Source organism: Halyomorpha halys, unplaced genomic scaffold (assembly GCF_000696795.3).
Source record: "Halyomorpha halys isolate HHAL.00 unplaced genomic scaffold, Hhal_1.1 Scaffold64.1, whole genome shotgun sequence".
NCBI lineage: Eukaryota > Metazoa > Arthropoda > Insecta > Hemiptera > Pentatomidae > Halyomorpha > Halyomorpha halys.
The window spans coordinates 729,708-739,980 of record NW_027116348.1 but is presented as its reverse complement, the minus strand read 5'-3'; the positions used below and the strand labels follow the sequence as shown (position 1 = coordinate 739,980).

Sequence of the window (10,273 nt, the reverse complement as noted above, 5' to 3'; positions counted from 1 at the left end):
ACTGCCATCAAAATAGCCCTGAAGAAGCCCTGCAACGTGGGGCGAAACGTTGGCTCATTAAATTAGTATATTTCTACTATTTGAGTTTTTCTTGACCGCACCCGGACCATATTCCTTTCATCTTCACACACGGTCAATCAATAATCTTCCATTATTCTAAAGTGTTTTCTTGGTGTAAGGAAGGAGATAGTGGTACTGGATTTTTTATGTAACAATCCCTAATAAGAGTGTCAAGATTCTTTTCTCTGAGTCACCGTGAAATTAATGCTAAAAGGCCCAGATGGGAATGGAATTCACAAAGTTTTGAACTAGATACTCTGAGACCCTCATCCGATTTGCTCGGCTAACATTAGATTGGAGATGATAGTGAAAGAAACGGTGGGCCCATTTTATGCCTATCAGTATGTTTTTTTTTTCCCCAGGACGCCCATTGGAGTCCCATACTGCCTAACCATTGTTGGGGGTCAAGTTTTTCATTTTGTGGGAATGCCACTCAATGAGAAAAGTGAGCATGTTAATGGAAAGGTATAAATATTACATTTAATTATTATGTAAAATTGAAAGAATTATATTACAAATGATATGAATTTATAATCAAAATGAATTGTACTTAAAATACTTACCAAGGAGGTAAAGAACATAAACACAGAGGAGAACAAGTGCTTCGTACCATTCAATACGACCATCATTTAGTGAAAAATGAAGTAACACAATTGCTATGCAGTAGAAGAAACAGTCCCTTGTAAGAGGATAAAAGTCCAATCTGATCACCTTTAAACTTAAAAAACTTCAACGAGACTATGCATATGGTATTTAGAAGTAGAAAAAGTTTAATAGTTTTCATTAAAATTAAATTAAACATTTACATTAAAATCATAATATATGTATATATAGTTGGCCATAAAAATTGATATATAAGAAGATGGTCAGGGTTGTGGTCAAAAGAGAAACAAAATAGTTTACAACTATATATTTTCCGACGTTTCGCCCCACTTTGCAGGGCTTCATCAGGGCTGTTCAAAGGTAAAGATTGGACAGGAGCTGTTCAAGCTGTTCAATCTTTACCTTTGAACAGCCCTGATGAAGCCCTGCAAAGTGGGGCGAAACGTCGGAAAATATATAGTTGTAAACTATTTTGTTTCTCTTTTGACCGCAACTCTGACCATCTTCTTATATATAAAATCATAATAATTTTAAATATCTTAGCTTAAATACCAATATATACTAAAATTGATTAATAAAACACATTAAAAGTTTATCAAGCTCTTAAGTATAAAAACTACATACCTTGGCAGGGGAAAGAAAAATACAAAGAGCTGGCAAAGCTAAACTATTAAAAACTCCGCAGCCTACAACAGTTCCAATCCCAATATCTCCTTCAGTAACGAATGTTCCAACCAAATTTACAAAAAGATCTGGTGAGGACAAAGCTGCAGCCATCAATGTAGCACCTGCTACATCAGAACTGAGGTGCATCTCTAAACAATAAATTAGCACATCATCTTATAATATGCCCTTGCCCAAGAATCAACTGATTATAAATTTAGAAGTTACATTTCAAATTGCAGGTTTGAATCGAAAGCACTTAATCTTTAAAAAAAGGTCATTTTAAGTAATCAGTATTCTAAGAGTATTTTTTTTTTTTTTTTTTGCAATAGTCATCAAATTCCAAGACATTAATTATTTTTTAAATTAAAATTTATGAGAATTAATCTTAACATAAAATGGAAAAAATTATACTCACTATAACAAATAGTTTTAATCGCTGTGACTAGATATCTGTCACATATCCTTGCAAGAAATGCAAACAGATAAATAATTATGACAAACGTAATTAGTGTAGACACTACTGGTCCACCTGGAAACTCAATTTTCGGGAAATCATGAAAGGATGGTTCAGTACAGTTCACTTCTTTCTCAGATGATAAATTATTTTCTCCTAAAAATAAAAATATTATTTGGACGAAGACTCAATAGTGATCAAGAATGTATGTTTCTCACAGTGTTCACGAATGACCAGACAACTTTACTTAGTAACAGATAAGTCTGGAGACAAAGTAATGATTGAGATATTTTTTAAATTAAGAGATTTGGTTTGGTTATGAATCCAGAGAAAAGTGTAGGTTTTGAAGTGAAAGAAGAAGGATTGCAATTGATGATGAACTCCTTTGTGTACTGAGAAGGCACCTAACTGTAAAGAATAGAGGTAACACCAAAAATGTGTTCGAATAAACATTTCCAACGCTCTGTTGGCACAATAAATCAGAATTTGGTGCTGACTAGTTACTGTAGATGAAACTCGGATACACCATTATACGCCCAAAACAAAAGTACAATCCAAACAGTGATCTGCAAAGGGAGAACCGACTCAAAAAAATGAAAATCTGTTTTTTTGGCTGGGAAAGTGTTGGTGACTGTTTTTGGGATAGTCATGGAGCTATTTTAATCGACTATCTTCAAAAAGGAAAGACCATTACAGGAGCATACTAGGCATCATTAATTGACAAGCTGAAGGCAAAACTTGCGGTAAAATGGCCACATTTGCAGAAAAAGAAAATCCTGTTTCACCAAGAGAACACATCGTCTCACACCTCAGCAGTTGCCATGGCGAAAATCCACAAATTATGGTTTGAACTGCTTAACCATCCACCTTACTCATCAGTTCTGCCCCAAGCGACTTCTTTTTGTTCTCTCATCTAAAAATTGCAGGACAGAGATTTTCGTCAAATGAAGAGGCAATCATGTTCATGAACAATTATTTTGCAGAGAAAAATGCTGAGTACTGTTTCGACAGGTTACAGAGATGGGAGCATCGCTGGGAGAAGTGTGTAGAGTTACAAGGGGACTATGTTGAGAAAAAATTTCAGGAAAAATGTTTTGTATTTTTGTTAGGTTGGAAACTTTTCAGACCACACTTGTATTTCTAAATGTAATCTCATACTAGTTTAAGAGAAACAAAAAATACCTATATAAATTTGAGTAGCCTTAATAAAATAAATGATGGTAATTCTCCATTCTAATGTAAAAGTTTTTTTGACATAAAATCATGGTTTAATTTTTTTTAGTAAGTAAACTGATTTTCAGAAGGAGGTAAAAGGCTATATGGTAGTAAGTTTTATTTTGTAATACCTGCTTTTATTATAGAAGTGTTTTGAGCATTGATGAAAGGTAGAACTGAAGGCATTACCGTCCCATAAATAAATAGCCGTTGCCATATCATTTCAAAATCTGGAAGGTGAACAACGTATATATTAATAATTATTATTCTAATTTATATTTTAAATGCATTATAATATACCAAGAGTCCAGCAAACTTTGGTTTTGTAATTTTTTTTAAATATTTTGCTATCAAAAAGTATTTAATTATACTTAAATTCATGATCAATGTTAACATATAGTGCTTGATTGTAATATGTATAAATTAAATTTTCTCAGATTCAACAACTTTCATATTAAAATAATAAACTTCTATTATTAAGTCTATTCATTTATTTCCTCTCTTACTTATTGCAAATACATAGGTTGCTAAATCCAATAAAGAAACAAACAAAAAATGTGTTTATACATTTTTGCAACTCACAAATTAAGATACAGTATTAAATTTAATATAGCCAAAAACATTAAATTATATCAAAAGTTAAAGAAATAAAGAATATTGAGAGAGTTATGAAATAATGATAATAATAATTGAATTACAAAAATGGACTAAGAAAAAAGGGGGAAATACTTTTTGTTTTATTTATTACAAAAATTTAATTAACATTAACACGCATCAACTTATTTTCATATGCAAGATTAACAGAAATAAATCGTAGGAAATATTTTTTAAAATGTAAAACCTATCTATAATAATTCAGTTATCGTATAATAAGTAATTTGTTATAAATAATTTTATAAGGTACCTAAAACATTTTGTTTGTATCAGTGTCCAAATTTTCCAATGTTTGTATTGAGATCACTACTTTAATCACAACCCTGGACAAATATGAATTGATAAGTATCTAGATAATGTTTATTTAGGTGCCAAATAGTACTGTTTAAAATAAAAGATAGTAAAATATAGATGAACATTTTGAAATAAAATAGATTTTCTTCACCATTTTGTTTGTATTTACTTTATTTAACACTTTTATATAATATAAAATTGAATGTAATGTTCAATGATCATTTTTAAAATGATTAGTTCTACAATTAACAATACTGATCTTAAAAGTATTGTTAAAAGTTTATATTAATTAAAAACTGTTTCTTAATTTTTTAAGATTTATATCATTAATGAATTTATAATGCTGAAGTCCACTCACACCAATAAATTTGAAAGTGAAATTTTCAAAAGTTTATAATATTCCCTTTGTGAGAATAAGTGGAATAATTTATTTTATTCTACAGTAGAATCTCCCTTATCCACCTAGTTGGAGCCGAAACAAGTCCAGTATATCTGTAGTGTATAAAAGAAAAAAATTTATAAGAATTTAACACACATATTAAGTAAAAATTAAAATGTAATTCAAAACTTAATATGTAGATGGTGTCTGTATTAATATATGATATAGATAAATTTATTAGAACAGTTTAAAATAATTTTTAAAAAAATTCTTTAGAAGCATAATTTTATTTAACTTTACAAATTTTCTTCAAGTTTTTAATAGTAGTCTCAAATTCAGTTATTTTATTATTATTTTTTTTGTTTATAAATTTAGTGTTTTCTCACCACTTTATGTTTTCTTTTTATCATCAATTAAATGGGGTTGCACTGTACTTAGATTTATTTTACCTTTCTTAATCATTTATTGATTTTATTTTAGCCCTTCTGGAATGATTTTTTAAAAATCAATATTTCTGTTCTAAATACATAACTGTGTTTTAATTATAATAAATTTTTCATATCCAATAACGATGTTCATAAAAATCATCAACATATCTGATTTTGGGGAATGTGATAACTCATAAGGTAAAGATCTGTTTCCACTGTTACAGTTTCTTGTTGTTCAGAACAGTGGGACAATACATCAGCATCCTTGGTTATACATTGACAGTGATGGATGGAAAAAAAAATTGAACTAAATTAATAAGAAGTAAAAATAAATCTATTATACAAATTTTACTAACCATGTAATGAATGTTATAAAAAGTAGTAAATGTACAGCTGATAATGTCAGTAGGGTACAACAGTTCATTGCTAAGTCATTTGCATGTGGTAGTTGGGATATTAGATGTGAGGGTTGTAGCAGGTAGTGTTAACTATCAGGTTAACAATACTGCCATAACAGCAAATATGATTTTTTCATACATTTTATCTCATATTAGAGGCTGTGAAAATTTCTGCAATGGCTTAGTAATTGCCACTGTGAAAATGGGCTTTTAAGGATTACACTCACAACACGTGTTTGAGTCCAACTGTGGATAGAGCCTATGTTCATGTATATCTGCCGTGGATCAACCCTATGTTAGGAGACCTTCCTAGCACGCAATCTTCCTCTAGAAATTATTTTGGGTTCCCTATAACCATTAGGTTACCAGTTCATTGGTTAATCAGTGGTTAACTGCACCCCTCATTGCATAACTGATGATCAAGCAGCAGTACATGCTTACCAAGTACTAAACCCATTAGACCTTTTATTGGATTGTGAAAGTGGAAGTTTAAAAATTTATATTTTACATGGTATATATATTTATTTATGTAATATAATACATATAAACCAATCAATGTTTCCAATTCTAATTTATTTTGTCTATCATTAATAAAGTTGTCTATGTATCGGAAATTGTTTCATTCTATAATGTTATCTACAACTATATCTAAGAAAATTATTATTCATTATCATTCATTAGTGTCCTTTATACACATTTAGATTCCTCAATGAACATAGTTTCATTGAGTTAAAATTATCTGTCACTAATCCAATAAACTTATCTGCCACGTGATCGGAAATTTGTTGTATATACAGATCATGAAAAATAGCCTTGACATAGTAATCACATCCAATTGAACCATAACAACAACAAATCACAATAACTTCTCATTTATTCGTCTGACAATGTCAATTGGTAAAAATGGGTAGATTTTAAGACAATCTACAAAAAAGCCTAAAAAATTAAGTTCATGTTTATAAAAACTCCTTCATATATTATTAATAAGTCTGACTGTATTTTTTTAAATTTTTATACTAATTGTATTAAACATTTAAGCAACCATAAAACTCAATACATGTAGTTTTAGAAATCTACCATAATCTGATCTCATTATTATTAAAAAATCAATTATTTAGGATATTTTAATTTTATTAAATTAAATGTATAAAGTCTTTAATCTATAAAGATGTTTAATAATTCAACTTTCCTCTTCATTATGCCATTTGAATTGAAATATTTTCTATTTTCTTTTGACAATGATAATTCAATTTTGATTCTACTTAAAAGTCTATTTCTATTCTCAATGTTTGATTACCATTTATTTGTGCACTCTTAATCTTCACTGATTTATAAATATCAGTATATACGTTTTTCGTTACATCATTGATACAAAACCAAAGTTCCATATCTCCAAATTTCCAGTTTCTTATGCACTTGTACCTTCTTATGCACTTGTATGTACTACTACCTTCACTTTTTACAATCACTGAAATTATGTAGTTAACCTGGCATTAGTTTGTTTCAATACCATTAGTCATGCATGAGTTTTTCTCTAACATATTAATTTCATTTATTTTTACTCTGTATTGAACCAAAATAAAATAATATTAGTAATTATTTAACAATATGATATACATATTGCTTCTGAGTAAAAAAAAAGATATTAATTTTATGAAACTATTTATTAAAATATCTAATCATTTGGCAGATTAAAATCAACAAAACTAATTTTCATTTGAAAATAACAATTAGAAAGCTAAAAAAAAAGTCTCTGGATGTGAATGCAGGGCTTGACATGTAAATATTGTATGTTGAGGGCTGATATGTTTAGTGCAATTACCCAAAAATGACTAAATTTCTTCGTACCGCCTTTTACCTAGTAAAGCCAGCTTTTTTCTTTGAAACTCAAACATGTTAAAAATAAAATTTATAATAAAAAGAAAAAGTGACTTACACAGTTAGCCACATGGTGAGAGAAAATCTCACAGCTAAAGAGCTGCATTAATTGAAAGGTAGTAGTGTGTATAATGAAAGTCAAACAGAAATGCGAACCTCACAAGACACTGAAGGAGGATTGGGAAGAAAGATAAAAGAAGCTCCAGGAATAGCAATGAAAGAGAACTATTAAAAAGTGAGTTTTCATGAGACAAAATCTTCTATAGTGAATTGGCAGATTAAAATCAACAAAACTAAAATTTTAAATTCTATTTTATTACAACAGGCTAGTTAGGCTGAGTCTAAACTATTCATGTCATCTTTAAGCATGAACCATTTACATTAGGTTACTGTACTAAAAGGGCAAACCAATCAATCAATCCTATAGGTTGGCACTTGATTCCTAGAACACAGTAGCTTATTCTAGCTTCTTTATTTAGCCTTGAAGATGGTCTTCTTAATTTGGCCAAAACATTAGCTTTTATAATAAAAAACAAAACATATGGTTTATTTCATTATATTTTCATAAACTGGCCCATTGACATCCCACTAAAATCACTATTTAAAATTATCATAACAGTTAAACATCCATTACTTATAAAATGATTGTTTTCCGATTGCATAATTATAGCATACAAGTATAGTTTTTTAAATCACATGTCCATGAACCATTGAAATAACAAATTTCAGTGATAATACCATTATTCATTTATTTTTTGAACATTTTTATTATTCGACAATTTTTTGAAGGTTGCATACTTATGAAAAGACAAAAATTATAATCATTCCAAAATAAGGTCCAAAAGATCACAGTGGATACCCCTTGGTTCGTAAGAAATATTCAATTGCATTGGGAAAAACCAATAGAATTAATATATCTTCATTAAAAAACAGTTCATAAAATTCCTCTCCCAGTTACTGACAGTTAAAGGAACTTACAACTAGGGAAATCCAACCTTATCCCAAAGACTGAAGCCTAGGTTGTAGAAGAACATTCTATTATAAATTCTATATTTATCTATTTCTATTATTATCATTATTACTATTTTATTTATTTTTTTCTCTTTGTATTTTACATAGATTAATTATTTTTTTCATTAGAAGTCAGTTATTTATTTTATAAAAATCTACAAATGTCATTTGAGTTTGTTGTTAATTTTTTTTTTTTTTTCTCCCCCTTCTTAAGGATTATTATTTTTATGTATGTATATATTTGTTTATAATTTATTGTTATTTATAATTGTTCAATATTTGTAGCATTTAAATAGTTCAGGATGTCTTTTTCACAAGATTGCACTTCCCCCCATAGTCAATTGTTAAACAAAAAAAAATCAAACTGTCGTAATGATCGTGTAAAGTCCAGTGAGCCGACCGGGTATTAAATAAAAAATATATATTTTTGTAACTTAAACATAAAAATAAGGTAGTAATTATAGTGTAAATAATATTGCCTAACAAGTATTGAAAAATGAATTAAATATTATATAATATAGTTTAAAATATGCTTATTTCTAGGTTCATTGCCACAATAGCTGTATTTTATCCTACCTACCTTTAATCTACGTATATCAACATTAACATAGCATTTCCAACAAAGCAAAATTTTTTGGTTGTTTTTATATGATTTTGTAAAAAAAACATTACATGGTAATAACAAATTTAATCCTTTTTAGAGCATTAACTGATACAAATTAAGTAATTTGTAGGATAATGTGACTTGCTGATTTGCAAAATTATTATTATAACTAGGATTATATTTTTGTTTCTATTTACTAGGTTGTACTGATTGAAAATAATATCCTTATGATTCCCATTATTGACAAATAACATTATCCTCATAACTTGTTAAGTTAATTGGATTCTCACATAAACCAATGAAACACGATGAATACAAGCTTTCAGAAATATTTTTCACTACTAGTTCAATGGCTTACAAATATTTTAATCAATATTATATAAATAAACCTATTAAAATGATAATTAAATTATTTTATAAAGAGATAATGAGTTTGACAATTTTCATGAAAAGATCTAATATTTGAATAAATATTAATTGGTGAAAATTAAAAAGAAGATGATGAACATTCTAAAATACTTTTATCTGAAATCTTCTAAATCAAGTAACACAACTTCTCATAAAAAATATTTTATCAGAGAGAAGATTTAAAGATAATTTAAATTAGACAAAGTAAGTAGTTATAAAATATTAAGAGGTTAGAATATGTATTGAATTTTTTGAATAAAAATGTAGTATAAATTACTAGATATCAAGAGAAATAATACTATAAATTTAAACTATCGTTAAATTATACTTATACTGAATCATTGAGATAAATGAAGTGCAGTAGTATGTTTTTATAATTTATATAATTTTATTTTGCTGTTAATGGGGAAATATATAATTAATAATCTCTGACTGTATCAAAACAAACAAACCTCCTCTAAGTAACTAATATCATTGGATTGCAAGCAAATATTTTACAATTAAAATTGTCTCACCCAGAGGGTAGAACTATAAATAATCGAAATAGTTAATATTTAATAACTCTAGAAACTCACTTGTGTTTCAGTTGAAGTAAAAGCTTGTACTGAGTTCATAGTACACCACATCTTTTATTGATAATAGTATCATAACATCCTATCAAATGCTACTGACCAATTAGTCTAATCTTAATTGATCCTATTAAAATTAAAAATACAACAAAACAAAGTTTTGATTAAGATTCTAAATAAACAGCTGCAACATAGTGCACACAAAGATCTCTAAAAGCTTCTTAAGCCCTCCTCTCAGTTATTGTTTATTACTGAACTCACAATTATTGTTTTCATTTACTGTTGTAAACATATATATGTTGTTCTTCAGTATTTTTCCAACAAATTTTTCATTGATTATATTTTTTAAAATTATAATAATTAAAATAATAACAAGTAAATTACTTTTAAGTAATAACATTACTAAAAGTCCTAAGATTACTTTTAATTTAAGAAATATTGTAAACTGTTTTCTCGGATGACTGGTACAACTATTCTTTTATTAATACATTACAATCATTTAAATTCAACACTTTATTAAATTAAAACTAATTGACAATTCCAACTTAGATGATGAGCAGAGTCATCTTTTGAGTAGGATATATTCTTTAATGTAATTGGTCCAAATATAGATAAATACCTTTTGGCTGGAAATGTATTATCAATAATACAT

General features: G+C 27.9%; 1 protein-coding gene across 4 annotated transcripts in view; it reads right to left on the bottom strand.

The window, feature by feature from the left end:
- LOC106692615 (sodium/potassium/calcium exchanger 3) overlaps positions 1–9,789 on the bottom strand; it is a 16,757-nt gene extending 6,968 nt beyond the window's left edge. The window contains exons 1-6 of one of the 4 annotated variants that reach the window (XM_067053162.1): positions 4,305–4,438; positions 3,903–3,975; positions 3,130–3,228; positions 1,745–1,939; positions 1,288–1,478; positions 624–771 (exon numbers count right to left, since the gene is read on the bottom strand). In XM_067053162.1, the coding sequence (XP_066909263.1) occupies positions 624–771; positions 1,288–1,478; positions 1,745–1,939; positions 3,130–3,220 (625 nt within the window). In that variant the 5' untranslated portion in view covers positions 3,221–3,228; positions 3,903–3,975; positions 4,305–4,438. Of the gene's footprint in view, positions 1–623; positions 772–1,287; positions 1,479–1,744; positions 1,940–3,129; positions 3,229–3,902; positions 3,976–4,304; positions 4,439–6,448; positions 6,711–9,627 lie in introns of those variants that run through there. The other 3 variants (XM_024360537.2, XM_014438668.3, XM_024360538.2) reach the window with 3 other exon arrangements.
- Between the last annotated feature and the right edge of the window lie 484 nt (positions 9,790–10,273).